This window comes from Amyelois transitella, chromosome 25 (genome assembly GCF_032362555.1).
Source record: "Amyelois transitella isolate CPQ chromosome 25, ilAmyTran1.1, whole genome shotgun sequence".
Taxonomy (NCBI): domain Eukaryota; kingdom Metazoa; phylum Arthropoda; class Insecta; order Lepidoptera; family Pyralidae; genus Amyelois; species Amyelois transitella.
In genome coordinates, this window is record NC_083528.1 from 2315052 (window position 1) to 2339928 (window position 24877).

General features: G+C 34.7%; 1 protein-coding gene across 2 annotated transcripts in view; it reads left to right on the forward strand.

Annotated features, from left to right (window-relative positions):
• LOC106142781 (solute carrier family 41 member 1) overlaps positions 1-24877 on the forward strand; it is a 50335-nt gene that overhangs the window by 916 nt on the left and 24542 nt on the right. Inside the window, exon 2 of one of the 2 annotated variants that reach the window (XM_013344683.2) lies at positions 16806-16898. In XM_013344683.2, coding sequence (XP_013200137.1) covers positions 16808-16898 — 91 coding nt within the window. In that variant the 5' untranslated portion in view covers positions 16806-16807. The remainder of the gene's footprint in view (positions 1-16805; positions 16899-24877) is intronic. The other variant, XM_013344684.2, reaches the window with a different exon arrangement.

A 24877-nucleotide genomic window follows, 5' to 3' on the forward strand; every position in this document is an offset into this window, starting at 1 on the left:
GAGCACAGGTAAAAATTTGGCGTATTCTCTTTTTTTATTTCAACAATTGCGTTTACAATGACTTTTGTGTTAACTGTGTTACCTTTTGTTGACTTATCTTTAAGAATCGCCATGACTGATATAGAAATGTAAGAGTTATTGCAAAAAAATGTGGAAATGCTAAGCAACAATGGTACAATAAATGCTAAGAAACAAAAAACGGTAGGTATGTGAGAATACTTATTACAAGCGTACGGGGTTCGATTTTTGGAAGTAGGTACGTCGAAAGTGGTTGTTGTACTTTCATACATACATATAGTCACGTCTATATACCTCGCAGGGTAGACAGCCAACAATCTTGAAAAGACTTTCAATGATGCCCAAAATAACTATTCCACGCGGACGAAGTCGCGGGCACAGCTAGTAGTTGATAAAAAATTAAATCTATCTCTTAAGCATACAAAATACGCAAAACAATGATTGATTATAATTATAATATTTCGAGTGTGACTAGACATTTTTGCAAAAAATATGTTGATAATACTTACTTAGATATAAGTGTTAATATCCAAGTGACTATTCAATTGAAAGTATCTTTAAATAAATTTATTTAAAGATACAAAAATAATATTAACTAAATTGTTATTGTTATCTCAATGAAGCCATATCTATAGTTTTACGTGACATTTCAGTCTTTTCTGACTGGCATCTCTGTCTACCCTTTAAAGGTTGAAGTGATTATATGTATGTATGTACATGTATGTAAACAAGCAAAACAATTTTACATACATTTGTTTTCAAAACAGCTGGTTCTTGGAATATTAAAGTGTGCAGTATGTCATTACGATCATAATAATGACGAAAAAATGACATATTTTTATTGCTTGGATTATAACGAGAAATGACTAACTGACTTAATGATTAAACCTTAGAATATGAAAAGGATGTAGGCTGAAAATGATAATGTCATTCCGTTGAGTCTTTGTAAAAAAGAAGTCGAAATGTCCAAAAATATAAAGCCTTAAAAAATATATTTTAACACGAATTTGTAAAGTACTTGTTGGAATCAAAAACATAGCTCATATTTACATATTACGCCAGTTTATGTTATTTTCGGCAAATTAAATATACATTTTCTTACCTACATATGTATTTCTGAAGACGACGTTTTGCCCTCCCAATTGTTCAACATTGAACTATTTAGCGTTTGCATAGAGCAGTCATCTTGCAGGAGTTTCGAAAATATAATTATTTTATGTGCTCGCAACTTTAATAATAAATTAGTAAACAAACCTCAATAACTATAGATTGATATTGTGACATTGCCCAGTAAAAGTTAAATACTTTTATAATTATTTAAACAAATTTAGTTAAACTTTTTATTACTTACTAAGTAGTAAGTAATAAAAAGTTTAACTAAATTGGACAAAGTTTTACGTTTTCTTACTATAATAACATACTAAATTTGTAACCTTTACAACAGAATGAAATTTTAAACCATATCTTTTTCATGGAAATATCAGCTCTATGCATTTTAGTTCATCAATATTTATTTTAGAGTAACAAAAACAACAATAGCACTTCCAAATGGCTTGTTATAGTAATGTTCAACTTTAAGTATTCGTGTTTTGGCGTTTGTCATGCTAATCTAGACCCGTAGTAATATAACTACATTAATTACTCATTAACCTAATTCCTGACATCGGTAGACTTCCATTTGTTTAAACACAAGAATTTTACACAATGTTTTGATAACATTGATTGGAAGTTAGATTGTATATTTCCAGTACGCACGTCTGGTAGGAATTTTTTTTTTGTGATTTTTATTGTAATTTTTAGCCATTATACTCAAGCATCGACTGGTTTTGTTAGTTTATCGATACATATATTTTCAGTCCATATAACGGCAACACTTTTACAAATTCACAATGGGAACATGTAAACAAACCCTCCAGCTTGTTTTTAAACCCTCCAATCACAAAACATCCCGCGTTATTAGAGGAGCCAATCAGATTTAGTCCCGCATTTATATATTTTATCCATTGAGACTCACTTGTTTCAGACCATTGAGATATCAGGGAAACTAATTGGTAATTAACCAATTAGCCGAATTTATCATTTTTTACAAAACAAGAGGGGTTGATAGCCTTTTTTCATCGAATCACCAAGATCTATTACACCAATAAAGCGCCAATTATTACATTGGTATTGTAAAAATAAATAGCAGGAAAAATTTAACTTAATTTTTTTTATCAACCTGTTAATGCAAGCTTAACGGAAAAACTATAAATATACGTGATAAATGAAAAAGAAGAATATTATGTGGAAAAGCCTAAATCAGTGGTAGAATCACGATAAAATTTAGCTTAGTGATAAAACAAAATTTTGTCAAACAGTGTCACCACGTGAATACCTACCTTTTTTTTCAAAAATCTCATCAAGAATTTACAATCTTCTAATCAGGCTAATTAAGATTAGGTGTAGGTTCTATCCATTTCTCTATCAGTTGAGGTGGCTGGGTTATTAATGATCTATTAATTTTTCATTGACTGCTTATCAGGTTTCTATATCAGCTAACCAGGCCGTGCCCATGCCCATCCTTTCGATAAAAAGTTAATTCGACGATTTATTCTATGCAATGTGCACTCTGTCTCATCGACAACATTGAGTTATATTTCAATGATTTGTTAGACTTTAATATTGCTTTCGATTATGTAATAAACGTTTTCCATTTCGTAAAACTATAATCTATTAATGGTGCATGTTTTACTTTTATGAAATTCAGTTTTTTTTTTCTTTGTAATTGTTGGCTATCAGTCACAGTTTTAACATATCTCTTATCAGCGTAACTTTTACACTAGGGTATCGCAGGGAAGCATTCTTTGTCCTTTTTTATTGTTATTATCTCCGTCTTCTGCGATAACTATCTTACGGAAATATACTATGATACATTTAATTAACTGAATGTAAGTTTGCTATAGGATTGTGAAGTTAAGCAATTCTATACACGCTGATATCAGCGGCTTATATCAAATATAATGGAAGAGAAAAAGATTATCTTATCGTCCGCAATTCAATAAACCTAGTGTCACAACTAGATTATAGTATGAGTTTAATTTTAAAGATTACTTATTTGTGGTTTGTTTATGAATTGTTTTTAAAGCTTGCTTGTTCGTGCAACCTTTGTCACGTAGGATTAAGTTTTTATCTCTTATTAATAATGGCAAAAAGGAAGTATTAAATTTATCATAATATACATACAACAGCTTATCATGCATGGGGTTGACCATGTACATCGAACCCACACATGCGGGTGATGAAGTTCATTAAGAAAAAAATAATAATTGATGATAACATTCTGTAGGTACCTAGTTCTTTGATTGGCGACAAAGACAATGCAAGGTTGCAATCAAATTATTTGCGCGTACGAAAGTTAACATTGTATTAGGAACTGTATTATTGTATTGACTTTGGGTCATTTGTTTTCACAAGACGCGATTCGGTCGAAGATATCGGATCAAGAGTATCCAAAACCGACGAGATTGATATGAATGTGGATGAAGCGAACGAAGCACGGAGGGATCGTGGCAAATGCAAAGATGTAGTATGCCTACCTATTCGGGAAAGAGACGTGATTTAATATGTTTATATATCGGATCATTGGCTACTTTCAATTGCCTGAATTTGTACTTTCTATGACGAGTTTGCTTACCGTAATCTATTACACTGGATGGGTTTAATGAAATAGTATATTATTTTTGAAATTAAAAAAAATAGGAGATTTCCTTTCTCACACAAAAGCAGGTAACGTGACACTTAAACAATAAAACGAGAAGAATGTCAATATTTTTACATGCACTGTTTACTTTTGCAGGCATACATACAACGCGACTATAATATTATTAATTAATGCATAACTACTTAGAATGCTTCAAGTATTTTCTTATTTACATTTGTAAAAAAAAAATCAGTGACTTTGAAACATGAATTTACATGAATTTGGTCAAGTAGAAAAAGTAATAATCGAAAGGATTAATAATTAAATTATTGCTTTTAAAGACAATGTAAGTTGATTACAAAATTTGATATAAACATTATTGAAGCAATTCCTCAAAAAATCAAATATATTTTTTCTTTTAAAATCACACCTTTTAGGAGTAGGAAGACATATCTTTCCATTTCTTACAATAACTTTACATCCTCATCAATGTCACGTGTAACGTCCCTGCATAAATACATACCAACTTTATTATTAATTAATACGAGTAGAGGTAGGATGTAATCAGATGCTTCCAAAATTATGTCGATAAAATGGCAATTAATCACGAATATCATTATCATGGTATTCGAATGATAATACCTAATCTGTGATAGGTGTCTATCACTCCAGATATATGTAACTAGCGACTCGTCCCGGCTAGCTTTTATGATAATTTTTATACAAACTTTTACACCACCATTTTGAGAATTTAAGAGTAGATTTTTGAAAAAAGAATTCATATGTTAGAACGCGCGTTTTTAACTATATTATTATCAAATTTCATTCGAATCGGTCCTGCGGTTTAGCTGACAAAGCTGAACAGACAGACAGACTCGCATTTGTAGTATTAAAAAGGAAAGTCATGCATGTATCAGCGTGGTCATTTTCCTTAAATTACCTACTATTGATAGGCCATTAATAATGAAATAGAAATGATATCCTATCATTATTGGTTCACGTTTTGTTTTTAGGGCCCGAAAAAGCGACGGGGTGTTGTAAGTTCGACTGTTATATATATGTTCTGCGTCATCGTATCTCTGTAATGTATAAGGGGTGAAGGGATGAAGATTAATTTGTATAAAGTATAAAAACTTGATCATTTGTATGTATGTATCGCCTTCAAGTCTTTTGAACGTCGGCTATTTCCACCCCGTAAGGGATTAAGACGTGATTTTGTGTTTAACTTAACACGGCACCAAAGTATACCTTATCATTTCGCGAGGCATCATTATTTACATACAATTTTAAAAACGGAATAAAAATAATATGTTTCAGTCAAATTATGTTCGGATTGTTGGCATTAGTTTGGTCGGAATAATTTTACAACTTACATACAAATATCACTTTTTGAAATGACCGAAAGACCACTACTACACTACACTAATGAAGATATGAGAGATGTAATTCTAAAACATCTTCAACGTAATAATACCTAGTTCTAAACGATTCTCTATAAAAACACAATTCTCCTCATAAACGAAAGACGTTGGTTCGTGGGAACATAATTTTCCTTGCACTGTCGGCTACGATAACAATAGCACTACGTCAGAACATATTGACGTTACACACATTTAGAGTCACATTAATGGGAATCATTTAGTTATGCCTAATCAGATTAAAATATTGAAGTACAAAATGGTTATGTGTTGCATTATGTTACGGCGTGAATTTTGCCGCGATAAAATTTTGAATCTTATTATTTACTAGAGACCGCCCGCGACTTCGTTCGCATGGAAACCCTATCAATATATATCCCGGGATAAAAAGTAGCCTATATGGTATTCTGGGTCTTCAGCTACCTACATACCAAATTTCATCGTAATCGGTGCAATAGTTTTTGCGTGAAAGAGTAACAAACATTCATACTGACATACGAACTTTCGCATTTATAATATTAGTAGGATAACTATCCCGTGAAGGGAGACTAAGAGAACGGCTAATAAACTTAGGATTCTTCTTGTAGGCAATGGTCTAGCAACCTGTTACTATTTAAATCTTAATTTCATCATTAAGCCATACAGCTCAACGTGGCCTTTCAGTCTATTCGAAACTGTTGGCTCTGTCTACTTCGCAAGGAATAGAAACATGATTGTATATATTATTGTTTTCATGTGTACTGTATATGTTTATTCGTCACGCGGTCGAATTAACATATGGTATGTAAATTATATGTTGAATTAATTTTGTATTATGTTAAGTAAAAAAATTATTCATACTTTAACGTATAAAAGTACATACATAAAATCATACATTCCCGGAGGGATAGGCAGGGATTACATATTTCCATCTACAATGATGCCTGCGAACATCTTTCGCTTCATCCACATTCATGTCTATGCAAGCAAGTCAGTTTCCGGCACACATAGCATTACTTTAAAAAATATATCTTTATAGCTGTGCCCGCGACTTCGTCCGCGTGGAATAGTTATTTTGGGCATCATTGAAGCCTCAAGGATGAAAAATTTTCCCCGTTTTTTTCACATTTTCCATTATTTCTTAGCTTCTTATAATTGCAGAATTATATATAGCCTAAAGCCTTCCTCGATATGTTCAATTCAAAGTAAAAAAAATTTTTTAATTCGAACCAGTAGCTCCTGAGATAAGTGCGTTCAAACAAACAAACAAATTGGTAAAGATAATTTTTCAGATATAAAAAAAAACTGTTTTGCCAAACCCAACAACTTCACCTCCATTGTGTTCGATTACTTAAAATGGAGAAGGTAGTATGACGTCATTTGTTCATAAAAAGTTGATTTATCACTCATAATCATCCAATACCACTTTGCGCTGCATGTTTACGTTACAACTGTCCTCGCACGGGATTCAAACCCGGAACAGCGATGACGATGACAAACACGTACTCTGTATGCTCGAACAAAGCGGTTTAATTACTCGATTGACGATAATTGATGGAGATGAGCGGTGCCGGCCCTAGCATGGGACAAATGGAGCGTGCATGTGCAAATTTTCTTATTTTAGATAGTAATCCATATTGTGTTAGTAACAAGAATAATTATGACTATGTTAACAGTTTCTGTAGCCGTGTGGTTCCCGGCATCAATTAAAAAAAAAGATGAGAGACGGAATGGTCCTAACTCCATCTCCATACCATGGATGTCGTAATAGGCGACAAAGGGATAGGCTTATCAACTTGGGATTCTTCTTTTAGGCTAGCAACCTGTCACTATTTGAATCTCAATTCTAACATTAAGCCAAATAGCTGAACGTGGCCATTTAGTCTTTTCAAGACTGTTGGCTCTGTCTACCCCACAAGGGATATAGACGTGACCATATGTATGTATGTATATATGGGAAAAATAATGCAGATTGATTATAATTGACGCCATTTCGCCTAAAAGACGAATCCCAAGATATTTAGCCTTTTCCTGGACAGACTTTTACATTTTGCAGGAGAAGAGAAGCAGCCATGTTTATTCTTCTATCAGACCAGCATGAAAGCTGTTGTTATTGTTATAATTATCATAACAATCGGACTGTATAATTTTAAAATTCATGTTTATTTTTGCACTGTTGAGTGTGATATACTTTTTGTTCGTCAGAAACTTTTTAATTAACGGTAATTAACATTAAAAAGCATTTAAAGTATGTTCAGTTGGATGCAGAGATATGATGAATAATAATTAACTAACTGATACCCGTGAGTTTGTCTACTTTGACTCAATAATTTATTAAGTGTAAGTACTTTATGTATAAGATTTTATCCTTGCTGTTTCCGCCCTTACGTTGAGCAAAAACATCGTGAGGTAACCTAAACAGGCAACTGGATGTGTAATCATAATCTATTTATGGGATATCTTTTGATTTTTTTTGGCGGCCTGTGTGGCGCAGCGTTAGTGCGCTTGTCTGTGATACCGGGGGTCCCGGGTTTGAATCCCGGCCAGGGCATGATGAGAAAACAACTTTTTCTGATTGGCCTGGGTCTTGGTTGTTTATCTATATACGTATTTATTATAAAATATAGTATCGTTGAGTTAGCTTCGTGTAAAACCTAAGTCACCTACTCCAAGATCCATGGTCAAAGGTATACCACGGGCTCCTCTCCAGAGCGGTGAGGATGCAACCGGGCCTAAAGCCAGGAGGAAGAAGAAGTCAGTTCTGTAATAAATTAAAAGATAAATCTAGAAGCAGTAAAGACTTTGTTACTATTATTAAACGTAATGAGATAGCTAAACAAAAAATGTTTTCGTACAAAAATAGCTTAAACTAGGTACTGACGATCGGTCACTCCGTCACAAAAAAAAACATGTTGATTATGGCTTATTACTTTATTTGCGTAGAAACTTATGTGACACACGAAATTGCTGATTCCCCTACTTTATAATAAGTAGTTTGTACATATGACTGTATTATTTCATTGCAAATTGGTATTTGAAAAATCATGTAGGAAAGTTTGTATTGGAGCAATGGTCGCATTTGAATTTGGTTATGTTTTTAATTGTAAAACGACTGGTGTTATTTTTCAAGACTTTTGCCGTGTGGTTTAAGGCAGTTTGGAAGAGAATCACTCCTTTCCCATGGATGGCTTATAAAATTGGGATTCCTCTTGTATCCTGTCACTATTTGAATCTTAATTCCATCATAAAGCCGTACAGCTGAATGTGGCCTTTCAGTCTTTTCAAGACTGTTGGCTCTGTCTACCCTGCAAGGGTTCGTTCAATTACGGTTATGTCGTCGTCTCTCTGGAGAGAAGCCCAGGGTCCGCCCGTGACCACGAACCTTGATCGGAAACGTGAGGCTTTAACAATCACCGCAGATATTCTAAATAGATTTTTCGTCTTTTCAACCCAGGATTCTAATAATTTTGTTAACTTCTTTAGCCGTACCTTATGATCTTTTGACAGTTACAAAGTCGGTTCACAAGATTCACGACTGCACTTTTTGAGGAAAAAAAACAAAAGTTATGCTAACTTTAAACCATTTTCTGGAGAAATTGAATTAGATGTTTAACTTTTTAGTTTAGGCTTGAGTTACTGCGGTACAATTTTATAAACATACACACGCGTTCAAGTAGTTGTCGGAAATGGTCTCAATGTTTGATACTTTCAAAAATATGCAATTTTTGTGTGTTAAAAAATGTGTTAAACAAAGAAAAGGCTTATAAACTAACGGGTGATGTGCTTGAAATCATACTACTAATGGCTCTGTCTACCTAGTAAGATATAAACTCGCGATTTACGTATGTTAAACACAGTAGAGTTTTAATTTGAATATATATTTGTCTGTCTTGAATAAATCTATGCCGTTTTTAATAGTTAAAGGAAGATATTTGTTTTTATTATAGATAGGTATACATATATTTGGATGACCAACAGCAAGTTTTACAATTTCTTAAATGTATATTTTAATAAGCTTTTAAAATATACATTCAAGAGTATAATATAATAATTTAGATTTATACTTATGGAACTTAATAATTAAATAAGATAAATGTATATACCTAATCGCCAAACAATTTAACAAATCATAAAAAAAAAATTATACCTTATTTAATCAATATATGGTAAAAAAACAGACACACGTTTACTTTAATATCTCATTCACAACGAAACTAATTTATTCACATAGATATTTACTTGTTTATATACTTATAAAATGTTTGCCAGAGAAAAACATACATTGATAAGTATACAGAAAATTTGCAAAGGTGTATAATTTTTGACGTAAGTAGTTTGAAATTGTTATCATCATTAATCTAAATGACATTCATTTTGTGGGAAGCAATTTTTTGTGGAATTAAATTGTCGGCTTCCGTACTAAGTCAATAGAAATATAACGGCAGGCAGCTGTAATTATATTAACTATAGCAAATCACTCCTGTTTGACTTTACCAAAATTTATGCAAATAAAGAAATTAAAAGAAAATTCAAACATTTTTCATTATTATGGGACACTTCATATCTATACTAATATTATAAAGCTGAAGAGTTTGTTTGAACGCGCTAATCTCAGAAACTACTGGTTCGAATTGAAAAATGCGTCGAATAGACCATATATCGAGGAAGGCTTTAGGCTATATAACATCAGACTGCAACTATAAGGAGCAAAGAAATAATGGAATATGTGAAAAAAACGGGGAAAATTATTCATTCTTGAGGGCTTCAATGATGCCCAAAATAACTATTCTACGCGGACGAAGTCGCGGGCACAGCTAGTCACTTAATAATTGTCATATTATTAAGCGATATGAAGTTGGTTCACAAAATTAGTTGACGTCAAATAAATTACTTATAACTAAGTGTACTGCCGCTTCCAAAGCGTCAGTGCAAAAGAAATAACAGCAAACTGCACTGCAGCATTTTCTTCTGGTGGAGAGCTTGCTACAATAATATTCAGGCAACCGAATGTGTAACTATAGATAAGGTTTTATTCGTCATCAGTATGTGGTCAGTCGGGAGACGTTTTTTTTTATTAAATTCGGTTACCAACTCCTGAGTCGCGATCTTAGGTGGACCGAGAATTCCTTCGCGTATAAACAATAAAATCACGACTCTTTCCTGAAAGGGGAGGCAGAGGCTACATCTTTCCACTTACCATGATGCCTGCATACTTCTTTCGCTTCATCCAAATTCATTACTATCTTCACGCAAACTCGTCGGTTTCTGGTCATATATTCAGAATTCAGACATCATTTTCTGCGAGGCACGTTTTACACCGGTTCAAATGTTTTGAAAGCATATGTGTGTTATACAAACATACAACCATTTGCCTCGGTAATACCAATTACTATAGAGTACAAATACCTACTAATATTAAAAATGAGAGAGTACCTAAATCTGTCCGTCTATCTGTTACGTTTTCACGCGTTAACCACTAAACCGATTTTGATGAAATTTGGTACAGAGATAGTGTTGACCCTGAGGAGGAACATATTTTTATTGCGAAAAAAGGGTTGATAGAGAAGATGAGTATTCGGAATATAATATGACTAAACTATATACGTTATACATAAACTTTAACGAGATAAATACATATAATATAATAAACGGAAATTCGACTCGAACTAATAATAAACACGCGAACGAAGAAGATGAAATTGAAATTCAGATATAGGTGTAGAATCTCTTGTTGGTGAACTTTTTATCATGATTTTTTTAAAAAATTCCGAAGAAAAAAAGAACTTTTCTATCCGAATCGTTCTGAAATGAGAATTTCAGGCACTATAATTTATTAAAAATCATAATGAAGTTCCCACGGGAGCGAAGTAATGGGGCGCAAGTTGTGTATCATAGCAACTGTTCCTCGAATTCCGTTAAGTGCTTAGCAACAGCATCTTGTGAGGTATAACTGTCATCATACTAACACTTTAAATATTAATTTATTGCTGTCATTTTGAAGCTAATAGTAGAGGTAATGTTATTGCTACCATGCGCCGTGTGGTTCCCGACATTTTAGAATAAGACCACTCCATCTCTTTCCTATGGATGTCGTATAAGGCGAATAAGGTATAGGCTATAATAAACTTGGTATTCTTGTTTTAGGCGATGGGCTAGCAACCTGTCACTATTTAAATCTCTATTCTATCATTAAGCCGAACAGGTTTACCTACGTGACCGATATCAGTCTTTTCAAGATGTCTACCTAAGGCTTAGTCTACCCCGCAAGGGATGTAGACGTGATTATATGTAGGTATGTAGTCACTCTATGTCTTCCTTCTTGCTTTAGTCAATTGGTACATGGCCGAGGTGGGATTTGAACCTGTGCCTTTCTGCGCATCACGCATTTAACCGGCACCTTACCGATTCGACCATCAGCGCTCTTTGTATGTAGTCTCTCTATGTAAAATCATGTAATTCATACATATATATAATCTTGGTAGTAGTTTGAGGTAGTCTCTGCCTACCCCTCCGGGAAAGAGGCGTGATTTTATGTATGTATGTATGTATGTATAAAATCTTGATCAAATTAAGGATGTCCTGGTAAAGGGTCAGGTCAAAAGTACCCGAAACCGCCGAGCTTGCATGAAGAGAGTTATGAATGTGGATGAAGCGAAGGAAGTATGCAGAGATCGTGGCAAGTGGAAAGAGGTAGTCTCTTCCTACCCCTCCGGGAAAGAGGCGTGATTTTATGTATGTATGTATATAATCACGTCTATATCCCTTTGGGGGTAGACAAAGCCAACAGTCTTGAAAAGACTGATAGGCGACGTTCAGCTTTAATAATTACAACCTTAAATAACATCACAATTCGTGCAGAACTAATTCCAACCACTTATTCATAATCAAGTCTATATAGACTTGATTATGAATATTCACAGTCACAACTATCTTTTGTCCGTTTGTTTGGTTGTATAACCGTAACATCTATTACGGCTCCGTATTAACTATTGTTTGAGAATTATTTATTCACTATTACTTTTCCTTCAAACAATTGGTAATCAGTTTCTAATATTATGTTGTGCAATGGTGTTTCTCTGAGTGACCATAATATGATCCATGAATTAATCCATTAATCCGCGGTTATACCAACCTTACCTTGCAAATAAGATAATAGTTTCCATAATGGTCTGGTAGCGAAAAAGAATTATAATGTGTGACTGATTTTAATTTTTCTAGTCACGTCTATATCCCTTGCGGCGTAGACAGGGCCAACAGTCTTGAAAATACTGAAAGGCGATGTTTAGCTCTTTTGGCTTGATGATAAAATTGAGATTCAAATAGTGACGGGTTGCAAGACCGTCGCCAAAAAGAAGAGTCCCAAGTTTATAAGCCTATCCCTTAATTGCCTTTTACGTCATCCGTGCGAAAGAGGGGTAGTCCTATTTTTTTTTTTTTGGTGCCGGGAACCACTCGGCAAACTAATTAAAATAAACTTAAACTAAATACAATTAAACCTAACCTACAAAAAGGAAAAGAAATAATAATTTAATAATTAAACCTCTGAAAAAATGTGGTGCTCTTGTGGCGTGGTGCCAAGAACACCCGTTGCATTCCCGCGCTGGATGATCGCTATCCTTGAATATCCTCATAATATCTGTCTCACTTTACCTCTACGGAATAAAAATAATAAATAAATACGGGACAAATTACACTGATTGAGTTAGCCTCGAAGTAAGTTCGAGACTTGTGTTACGAGATACTAACACAACGATACTATATTTTATAATAAATACTTATATAATCCAAGACCCAGGCCAATCAGAAAAAGTTCTTTTCTCATCATGCCCTGGCCAGGATTCGAACCCGGGACCTCCGGTGCCACAGACAAGCGTTCTACCGCTGCGCCACAGAGGCCGTAAAAAGAGAAAGAAGATAAGACATATCAATCGTAAACAGCCTTGCTGGTTTATTTTTTTTTGTTTTTGTAATGGCAAGCCCTTTAAGATCAACGGCCGGTATTGAGCAACGAGCGGTTACAGCCAACGGTGCGTGAACGACACGATTACGACACGAATTTTCTCTTTTATTCTTATTTACTTACCTACTACCAAATTATAAAATGATTGTTGCGTTGACATGAAAACAAACATGGAATGTTTCAGATTTTTCTAGCTCAATAGTTGTTGTTAATTCTGTGTAATTTACAAGAATGTAATACCACCGAATATTAATATGTAATATGTACCGTCGAGCTTGCATGAAGAGAGTTATGAATGTGGATGAAGCGAAGGAAGTATGAAGAGATCGTGGCAAGTGGAAAGAGGTAGTCTCTGCCTACCCCTCCGGGAAAGAGGCGTGATTTTATGTATGTATGTAATGAATGTAAAAAAAACTATTTCAAAGTGTACATATTATTAGATAGATAGATAAAACTCTTTATTGCACCATAAGAGTAAAACATACAAAACAGCACAAAGCAGATATGTATGTAGATGGTACAAAGGCGGACTTATCGCTAAAGCAATCTCTTCCAGTCAACCTTTGGGTGGAAGGAAACCAAACAGGAGATTGGCGTTGGCGCAGAGCAAGATAAATATTCACATTGATGTAAGAAAGAAGATTAGGTATTAGATTACAAAATATGTGCGACAAACATAACCCCTTTCTGCTGCCGGTTAAAAAGATACACTTTGGACACAAGTCGCTTGAATTTCCATCAATGGAGTGCAAAATGTTTTCAATTAATAAATTTTACACAGTACATACATACATATACATATATATCAGTCTTTATCCCCTACGGGATAGACAGGCCCGATGGTCTTGAAACAACAACGTTAAAATTGTTTTTCTATGGTCTCGTCTCGAACCGTTACTCTCTGTCTTCGTTATTGAGTAAAGAATAATGGAGCCCGCGTAAACCTAACAAGTCTCCACAGAGCAAAACGTGATGAATATACCTGCACCTGTCTATCAGACTTCAGTGCTCTGTGGTCCAGTCTCTGACACCAATAAGTGTCACTTTACATTGTGACAATTGCTACTAAGGTCAAGTTTAATTTTGACTTTAAAATCCTTAAGATCGTAGAAGTAATGTGTACGATTAGATTGTCAATTATGTAATGAAATACATTCATGTAATCACGTCTATATCCCTTGCGGGGTAGACAGAGCCGAAAGTTTTGAAAAGAGTGAGGTCACGTTCAGCTGTGTAGGCTTAATGATAAAATGGTGATTCAAATACTGACAGCCCATCGCCTAAAACATTTGTCGCCTTTTACGACATCCATGGGAACGAGATGGAGTGGTCCTTTTCAAGCAAAAACACTAGCCTTCTTGTTTGTTTGCTGCAAACCAGTAGGTTAGTGTTTTTGTTTTGTCTGTCTGTCTGTTGCATCATAACTCACAAACGGTTGAAGCTATTTCAATATTTTTTTTATTTATTAATATCAATAAAGACAAAAACACACTGCAGTCACTATTTAAATTTAATAAACTATATCTACCTATATAAAATAGGTAAGGATACTGTAGAATTAACTATAAGTCTTTTGTAGGTCTGGATAATTCTTGTTTTGTGCCGTGTAGTTCTCGGTACCAAAACAAAAAGAAAAATATAATACTCCATCTCTTTCTCATGGACGTAGTAAAAAGCGAATAAGGGGTAGGCTTATAAACTTGCGATTCTTTTTTAGGACTTAGTTTAGCTTAGCCTGTTTGACCTGTCACTATTTGAATCTCAATTCAATCATTAAACCAAACAGCTGAACGTGGCTAATCAGTCTCTTCAAGACTGTTTGCTCTGTCTACCTCGCAGGGGATATAAACGTCACTATTCGGATGTATGTTTGTATGTATAATTTGAAAAGCGACCTACCGCGTACGGCGCCGTAGGCAACAGCTAGTTTATTAATAAAGACATAAAATTCGTCATTAAAAAAATGAATTAATATCACATCAATCATCATATCGCCGTGACGACAATGACGATAAATCATATTTATAAAGATTTAATTGCAATGAAAATGCGATCGTTAAGGGATTAACTGATAAATGCCTTGTCTAATTTATTTTTATAATTATTTATGTCCACGTTTGACCCAGCACGTGTTCAAAGTACGTAAATATTCAGGTATTTAGGGTTTAATACCCTGTTGGGTCTATGTTACAAACATACATACATATGGTCACGTCTATGTCCCTTGCGGGATAGACAGAGCCAACAGTATTGAAAAGACTGAATGGCCACGTTCAGCTATTTGGCTTAATGATAGAATTGAGATTCAAATAGCGACAGGTTGCTAGCCCATCGCCTAAAAAAGAATCCCAAGTTTGTAAGCTTATCCCTTAGTCGCCTTTTACGACATCCATAGGAAAGAGATGACTTACTTGACTTAAGGTCCTATGTCCCCTAGCTGGGACAGAGGGCATCCACAGTGCGTCGCCATCCCGCTCGGTCTTGAGCTTCGCGTTTTTAGATGGGTGGGTGGGATGGGAAAGAGATGGACTGGTCCTATTCTTTTTTGTATTGGTGCCAGGAACCACACGGCACTATATTATTTATTATAAAATAAAATCTTCGTCGTGGCGTGCAACTGGAGCCCAAGGTGCCCACGACTTCGTCCGCGTGGAATAGTTATTATGGGCATCATTGAAGCTCTCTTTCTTCTCTCATCATTGAAGATGAATAATTTTCCCCGAATTGTTTTCACATTTTCCATTATTTCTTTGCTCCTTACAGTTCCAGCGTGATGTTATATAGCCTAAAGCATTCCTCGATAAATGGTCTATTCACCCCAAAAAGAATTTTTCAATTCGGACCAGTAGTGCCTAACAAGCTAAAAAAATGGCAATTTTTTAATGTATTCTTTAGGCGATGTTTCATTTGTATGCTATCCACCCTTCCCGTCTTTTGATTATTGCCTCTGTCAACCCGGTAAGGGATAAAGACGTGATAAATGTATGTTTAAAGAATTAGTGCACCCTTATAAGTGTAGAATTGTAATGACTGGAATAATCTGTCGGGTCAGTTTTCCGACTTTCCGACCCACTTAGCTCAGTGGACGAAACGGATCAATATGCCTCACGTGTCCAAAGTTGTAGATAATGGTATGGAATTTGACAATGTTTTTGGGGACACTACAATATACAAATACAATACAAATATCGTTTATTAAATACATACTTACATAAAATCGGGCCTTAATGGTATGGAATTTGACATTGTTTTTGGGGACACTATAATATACAAATACATTACAAATATCGTTTATTACATAAAATCGCGCCTTTTTCCAGAGGTGTAGGCAGAGACTACATCTTTCCACTTGCCACGATCTCTGCATACTTCCTTCGCTTCATTCACATTTATAACTCTTTATGCAAGCTCAGCGGTTACGGGTACCCTTGACCTGACCCTTTGCCAGTCGTCTAGGACTTCCCACTCCGTTTATTCAGTATGAGGTTAGAAAAGTTTGTGGTGTTGGCTCCCATTAAAGATTTCCCTGTGGTACAGGAGTCAGGCTTCTTTCGATTGTTAGTTCCATTATTTTCGTACCGTAAACAAAAGTAAGTTATATAAGTTTAAACTAGTTTGTTTACAGATTGTGACGGGTAGCTAGCCAAAAAGAAGAATATCAAACGCATAACTGGTTTTCACCTTTTTTTAATCCCAATTACCTCATCATCATGATTATATGTATGTTGATAAGTTTCTGTTTTGTCCGCAGGAATGGTCGGAGCCCCTGATGTCGTCAAACCCTCAGATAAGGTTGAAGACCACTCCCCCCACGTCACAGGTAGTCCAGTTTTCACGATTAGCAGTAAGTATTTGTTTGTTTGTAATGTCTTTATTGCATAGAAATTAAAACGGTCACAAGAAAATAGTATTATTTTTAAGCTGTAAATAAAAATTACTAATAAAGTTACAGTAAGTTGCGTCGGTGTTTGAACTGTTTCACGCAAAAACTACTGAACCGATTACGATGAAATTTGGTAAGCTGAAGACCCAGACTATATAGGCTACTTTATATCCCGAGAATAACATATAGGTAGGCTACTTTATATCCCGGAGTTCCCGCGGGATTGATTTCACGCGGGCGAAGACGCGGGCGGCCTCTTGTGATTAATAATTATAAAACTATATTTGGTAAATAAGGTAGATTAATAAAAACTTTAAAGTATGATAATATCTCTGCTAATTATGTATATACTGCTATTTGTTTTGTAAACTGGAATTTATTTTTATACCTTCATCAACAAGGTAGGTATTTATTTATAACTGATTTTAATAGATATTTTATGAGATAAGATTTAAAAATATGCCATTTTACACACACGGGCTATCCCCTATATCGCTTGTTACGATTATTTTTATCACATAAATAAATCCAATTAAAAATTACACGCAAAAGAAAATTGTAGATTTAAAAGTACACACTGAAGAAGGAAAATAAATAAATTAATATGCAGAGATCCAGGGGAAAAATGTAGTCTCTGCCTACCTCTCCGAGAAACCATCGCCTACAAGGGAAATCACAATTTGTAAGCCTATCCCGTAGTCGCCTATTACGACACCCATGGGACAGATGTGGATTGGTTCGATTCAAAAGTACCGGAAACCACATGACAGTCATAAACATAGATGGAAAGACAAAACACGCTGTCGCTGGGTTTATATTTTCTTTTTTAAAGATTTTTTTTTGTCAAACTTGGGATTCTCCTTTTAGGCGATGGGCTAGCAACCTGTCACTGTTTCAATCTCAATTCTATCTTAAAGTTAAAAAGCTGAACGTGGCCTATCAGTCTTTTCAAGGCTGTTAGCTCTGTCTACCCCGTAAGGGATATAGACGTGATTATATGTATGTATGTATGTCATAGTTTTTGTTAACTTTTAAACCTTTCAATACACCAATTGACCGACTGGCCTCATTACTAATCCTCGTGATAACATTCAACAATAGTGTTTTGTTTACTATGCTGCCTGCGCATACTCATAGTTTATCGTGTGGATTTCCGATCTGTCATTGAAATATAAGATATGATTAAAAAAAAAACAGTTAAGATATGATTTGAAAACAGATTTGTGGCTTCAGCTTGAAATTGGAAAGAAAATATGATGACGAATTGAGAACCTCCTTCTTTTGACGCCGGTTGGAAATATTTGTGCTTTGAAAAAAAAAGGTTCGGTGGTAGGTTTTTCTTCATCTTCTTCTACTTCGATCAGGTCAATTGATGATGGAAAATTATATTTTACCGAATCAGCAGGATTTTGAATGTTTATTACGTACGTACATAAATCAGTGCAACGCATATAAAAAGCCTTGAGGATGCGCTAAAATAATCAATTATTTCAATAAACATACATAAATATAATTATCTATATGAAAAAGCTGTCCCGGCAAACTTTGATGTGCCTTTTAAATATTTTTTAAGTAATTTCTAGTTAAAAAAAATTTGTTAAGGGTGTATAACCCTTGGTCTTACCCAAAGACGCGCCTCAGGCTCCTCTCCAGAGAGGGGAGGATGTCTTCTTCCTCCTGGCTTTAGTCCCGGTTGCATCCTCGCCTCTTTTGAGAGGAGCCTGGGTTATGCCTTTGACCATGGATCCTAGATTGGGTGAGTCAGGTTTTGACACAAAGCGACTCCCATCTGACATCCGCAACCTTTGCAGGTAAACCTAACTCGTATTGGACCCATGGTTACACATCCAGTTGCCTGAATGTGCAGGTTTCCTCACGATTTTTTCCCTCACCGTAACAGCATCGGTTAGTATTCTTAAAGAGGGAAGGATGTTGATGTTTATTTATTTTTAAGGACAAGTTAGAACACACGAAATGAAACCGTAACTTCATTATTAGTGAATAAAAAGCCTTGAAAAATAAACAATAATTAGGTACACTTAATCTTACTACGCATTAAATCCAAACTAATATTATAAATGCGAAAGTTATGTTTCATTCGTTTGTTTATTATCTATTATTATATATATTATCTATTGAACAAATCTTCCTGAAAATTGTTTGTAAGTTTATATATTTTTATATATATATTGTATACAGTATAATAAGAGTCTGTAAAAGGACAAAGGGTACCTTTCATCCTGGTAATAACTTTAGTTCCCGTGGGATTTGCGAACAATGTGTATTCTTTTGTAGGTAGGTATCGCTGAATGCTTCACGTTTGGTAGGTGGCATATAATTCGTTGCTACTAATAGGTGGGGCTAATTTCATCGCTTTTTTGTAGATGGCGTTAAATTCTTCGCTTTTAATAGATGGCGCAAAATTCACGGGCGAAGCTGCGGCTAATACTTAGTACTTTATATATTTGTGAGTTTTTACACAATCTTGTCGTAAAGTCATAATCTAGAAAGGATTAGCCTAGTTGCATTTAATTTCTTTGTTCGGCTTTGTCAGATCATTGACATAATTAATCCGGGACTTCACCAATTTTACCTTGTAACTAGCGTGTCGTGTAGTTTTCAGAACTAAGAGAAATAATAGAACCACTCCATCCCTTTTAAATGGATATCGTAAAAGGCGACTAAGGGAAAGGATAGCAACCTGTCACTATTTGAATCTCAATTCTTTCGTTTTGATAAACAGCTGAACATGGCCTATCAGTCTTATTAAGATTGTTGGCTCTGATTAATAGTATCATTTATTAATAATCCTATATACGTGGCAAGAGGTCAGGTCAAGAGTACCTGAAACCGCCGCATGAAAGGAGTTGTGAATGTGGATGAAGCGAATATTGTATCTTCCGTTGGTTGGTAAGCTATATAAATTAATAAGTATGCATTGATCGTGACAAGTGTAAAGATGTAGTCTCTGCCTACTCGTCCGGGAAAGGGGCGTGATTATATTATATATATATATGTATGTATGTTACTAATTATAAACTGTAGCATATCGAATCATCAAACATTACAATTGGTCTCATATATAAATTATCGATGAAATATTTCACGCGCCAACTGATAACGTTTTGATAACAGACTTACTGTGCCAATCTTTAAGTTTAATGTGATTTCATTCATGATGATAATCCTAACTTATATCTACGTCTAAACGTCCTTGCGTGGAAGACAGAGCCAACAGTCTTGAAAAGACTGAAAGGCCACGTTCAGCTGATTGGCTTAATGATAGAATTGAGAATAAAATAGTTACAGGCTGCTAGCCAGTCACCTAAAAGAAGAATCCCGAGTTTATAAGCATAGGCTTATAAACTGGATGTCATAAAAGGCGACTAAGGTATAGCCCTTAGTCGCTTTTTATGACATATAGTTACAGGTCCCTTGTTAATTGACATCAAAAAAACAGGTTATTTTTCGAGGAATATTTTACTTTTTTAATTTTATCCTTCACATCCTTATATTAGGTCTTTATGGGGTAAACAGAGCTAATTATAACCGAGGCGCGAGGTCAGCTTTTGTGTACCAATCACAGACTATGTTAAAACTAAATATAAAATTTAAAAAAAAGGAAATGCCAGTGCCATCTCCAAATTGAGTGATTTTAGAGTAGACAGTTTGTTATCAGTTTACTGTAGTCCGAATTTTTGAAAAATAATATAAATAATTTATAATAAAAAGATATATAAACCGTTTTATAAAAATTGTGAATGTGCTGTGATCGAAAAAAAAAGATAGATATAACCTAAACTAGAAAAAAATTAATAAACACAATAAAGACTAATATAGGTAACCTAAACAGATGGGCTTGCTTGGTAAGAGTTATGAATGTGGATGAAGCGAAAGAAATAAGTATGCAGGGATCGTGGCAAGTGGAAAGATGTAGCCTCTGCCTACTCTAGGAATGTATTTACGTATGTATGTATGTTATACGGTTTCGGCAAAAGTAACTAGCAGTAGAAACTAAATCCGATTTAATATTTTAAATGCGAGAGTAAGTTTATTTGTTTGTACGGCCTCTGTAGCGCAGCGGTAGTACGCTTGTCTGTGACACCTGAGGTCCCGGGTTCGAATCCCGGCCAGGGCATGATGAGGCAAGAACTTTCTCTGATTGGCCTGGGTTTGGATGTTTATCTATATAAGTATTTATTATAAAATATAGTATCGTTGGGTTAGTATCTCGTAACACAAGTTTCGAACTTACTTCGAAGCTAACTCAATCTGTGTATTTTGTCCCATATTTATTTATTTATTTATTATTTATTATTTATTATTTATTATTTATTTATTGTTTGTTACCTCTTTACGAGTCATCTATTGAATTGATCATCTTGAAATATCACGTTTATTATAATTTAGAGTTTGAAAAGGACATAGTGTAGGTACCTTTCGTCCTGGTTAAAACTGAAGAACCTGTATCGTGTTGTAGGTGGCGCTAAATTCTTAGCTTTTTGTAGGAGGTGCTAATTTTCTCACTTTTTTTTTATAGATGGCGTTAAATTCGTCACTTTTTTGAACTGCAAGATGACTCTAAATTCACGCGGGCGAAGCCGCGAGTAAACACTAGTATTGATTATAAAACTAATGAGGAATGTTAAGAAAGCGATCTTTGACACTTTGTATCATCTTAAGGAATGTGCAAACAATATTACTATCAGTATAAATTACTAAGTAGTTGGGCCGTGTGGTTCCCGGCACTGCAGAATAGGACCAATTCATATCTATTCCATGGAACTTTCTTTCTTAACTTCAATTAATTTTATTGCAATGAATTTCTTTAAAATCGGTCCAGCAGTTTATCTATGTTAGCTTAACAGATAGACATTCGCATCACTATATTGTATAAAGCAAAGCCGTTTTCCGCGTCTGTCACCACATCTGTATGTATGTATGCTTAGATCTTTAAAACTACACAACTTAATTCGATAAGGTAATTTTTAAATAAATAGATTCAAGAAAAGGGTTTTAAGTGTATAAAAACTACCCGTGCGAAGCCAGGGCCGGTTGTTGTTTATTATATTTTGTGAAGTAAGTACGGACAGATATTAATATACATAATGAGTTTGTTTACATAAGCCTCTGTGGCGCAGCGGTAGTACGAACTGTCTGTGAAACCGGAGGTCCCGGGTTCAAATCCCGGCCAGGGCATGAGGAGAAAAGAACTTTCTCTGATTGGCCTGGGTCTTGGATGTTTATCTATATAAGTATTTATTATAAAATATAGTATCGTTGAGTTAGTATCTCGTAACACAAGTCTCGAACTTACTTCGAGGCTAACTCGATCTGTGTAATTTGTCCCCTATATATATATTTAAGCAAATGGTTTAAGTGTATAAAAACTACCCGTGCGAAGCCAGGGCCGGTTGTTGTTTATTATATTTTGTGAAGTAAGTACGGACAGATATTAATATACATAATGAGTTTGTTTACATAAGCCTCTGTGGCGCAGCGGTAGTACGAACTGTCTGTGAAACCGGAGGTCCCGGGTTCAAATCCCGGCCAGGGCATGAGGAGAAAAGAACTTTCTCTGATTGGCCTGGGTCTTGGATGTTTATCTATATAAGTATTTATTATAAAATATAGTATCGTTGAGTTAGTATCTCGTAACACAAGTCTCGAACTTACTTCGAGGCTAACTCGATCTGTGTAATTTGTCCCCTATATATATATTTAAGCAAATGGTTATCAATTCCGAATAACATCATTAGTTATTGACACATTAAAATAGTTAAATATAGGGTAGACCGCAATCCATTAGTTGATCGTTTGGACTGAGAGCAACATTACTTGATTTGTTTTTCAATTTAAACGATGCTGTTTATAATAAATAACAAAAATGTGACTGTCCAGTTTCATATTTGCGATTTTAAAACGGAATTTGCCCAAGCGCAGACGTCCATCGTCAATTTGTCGTTAAAATTTTGGTATTCTCTTAAAAATCATTAAAATTTCTTTCAAATTCTTTCGAAGCATTTCCTTGTAAATTCTTAATAAATTAACATGTTTTGTGATTGAATTTGTGAATTGCATTTGTGTAAAAAGTGTGTTGTAAAAAGTGATACAATTCGACCTAGAAGTTTTTAACAAAGAAACGGCAACCTCTTACAATTTCAGTGTATAGTTAGCAGTGTGACTGTGAAGTGTTTTTGGTTGGCATCATGGCGTTTTTGGAGGAATTGATGAGCAAATACTGGAGAAGAAAGCACGGGTACACTATTATAGGTAAATCTATAATTCATTCATAAATTGATATTAAGACTTGATATTATGAGGTGAGAAAGTTTCTTTGTTCGTCCGGTCTTAACGCTGTACTTTTTTGACCAATCTTCATAAAATTTGACACACAGATGATAAAATTTGAGGTTAGGAGTACTGAGGACATATTTCGTACCGGAAAAGTACTGCCCCCGTGAGTTTTGCGATAAATGACAATGTTTCCGACCAAAGCCGCAAGCACAAGCTAGTTCTTGATGAATGGCCTTCTTATATTAAGAAAGTCGAACATCGCATACATTTTGTAGGGCCAACTTCGAGGTTCTATATATATATATATATATAGAACCTCGAAGTTGGCCTATATATATAAGCCATTCACCACGAACGTACTAAGACATAGCTAACACTTTTACATACATACATATGGTCACGTCTATATCCCTTGCGGGGTAGACAGAGCCAACAGTCTTGAAAAGACTGAATGGCCACGTTCAGCTATTTGACTTAATGATAGAATTGAGATTCAAATAGTGACAGGTTGCTAGCCCATCGCCTAGAAAAGAATCCCTAGTTTGTAAGCCTATCCCTTAGTCGCCTTTTACGACATCCATGGGAAAGAGATGGAGTGGTCCTATTCTTTTTTGTATTGGTGCCGGGAACCACACGGCACAAACAACTTACAATAACACTTTTATAGTTTACAAAATTTCGATTATCTCAAAAAAGGTGTTACCAATTTTGTTAACATAAAAATTCTATAGACAGATCCTATAAACCTTTTTTAATTACATAAAAAACAGACCAGTGGTTCAAAAGTTATCGCGTTACATGCATACTTAAAAAAAAAAGTATTTTAGCCCCAAGTTGATTGGTTAGATTATAGAAAAACAATCTGAATCTCACTTCCATCATTTAACCATCCAGTTAAACGCGACCTTCACCCACCCCCTCTGAGTATTCAACATGCCTGTAAGTAAAAACATACAAACATACAGCCATTGTCATTATTTACATTTTCCTGTCGCGGACCTACTGAAAGGAATTTCTTTAGAAATAAGGAGTGCCCTTGTTCAATTTGTTTTTGTTCTTTCGTAGCACAAAAATATGCAAATAAAAAATTAATATATATACTTACATATAATCATGATTTTGTTTAGTGTAGGTATATATTTTTATGTCTGGGAAACAAATAGATTTTTATTTATTATATTAAAAACTAAAACACCCCATAAAAATCGAATGAAGTACATTATAATTCGAGTATGTATCGATAAATAATGACATTCTATTAATATTTTAATTAAATACATAATTGTTTTTGGTTTGTGGTTTCCAGCACCAAAGGAGTAAAGAATAGGATCACTCTATCTCTTTCCCATGGATAATGTAAAAGGCGACTAAGGGATAGGCTTACAAACTTGGGATTCTTTTTTTAGGCGATGGGCTAGCAACATGTCACTATTTGAATCTCAATTCTATCATTAAACCAAATAGCTGAGCGTGGCTTATCAGTCTCTTTAAGACTTTTGGCTTTGTCTACCCCGCAGGTGATTATAGACGTGACTATATGTCGAATAAGTACCTACATTAGTATTTTTGCATCGGGAAATAATGACGTACTATTAATAATGTGTTTAATGTTTTCATTAAGTAGTTAATTGTTTTTGGTTTGA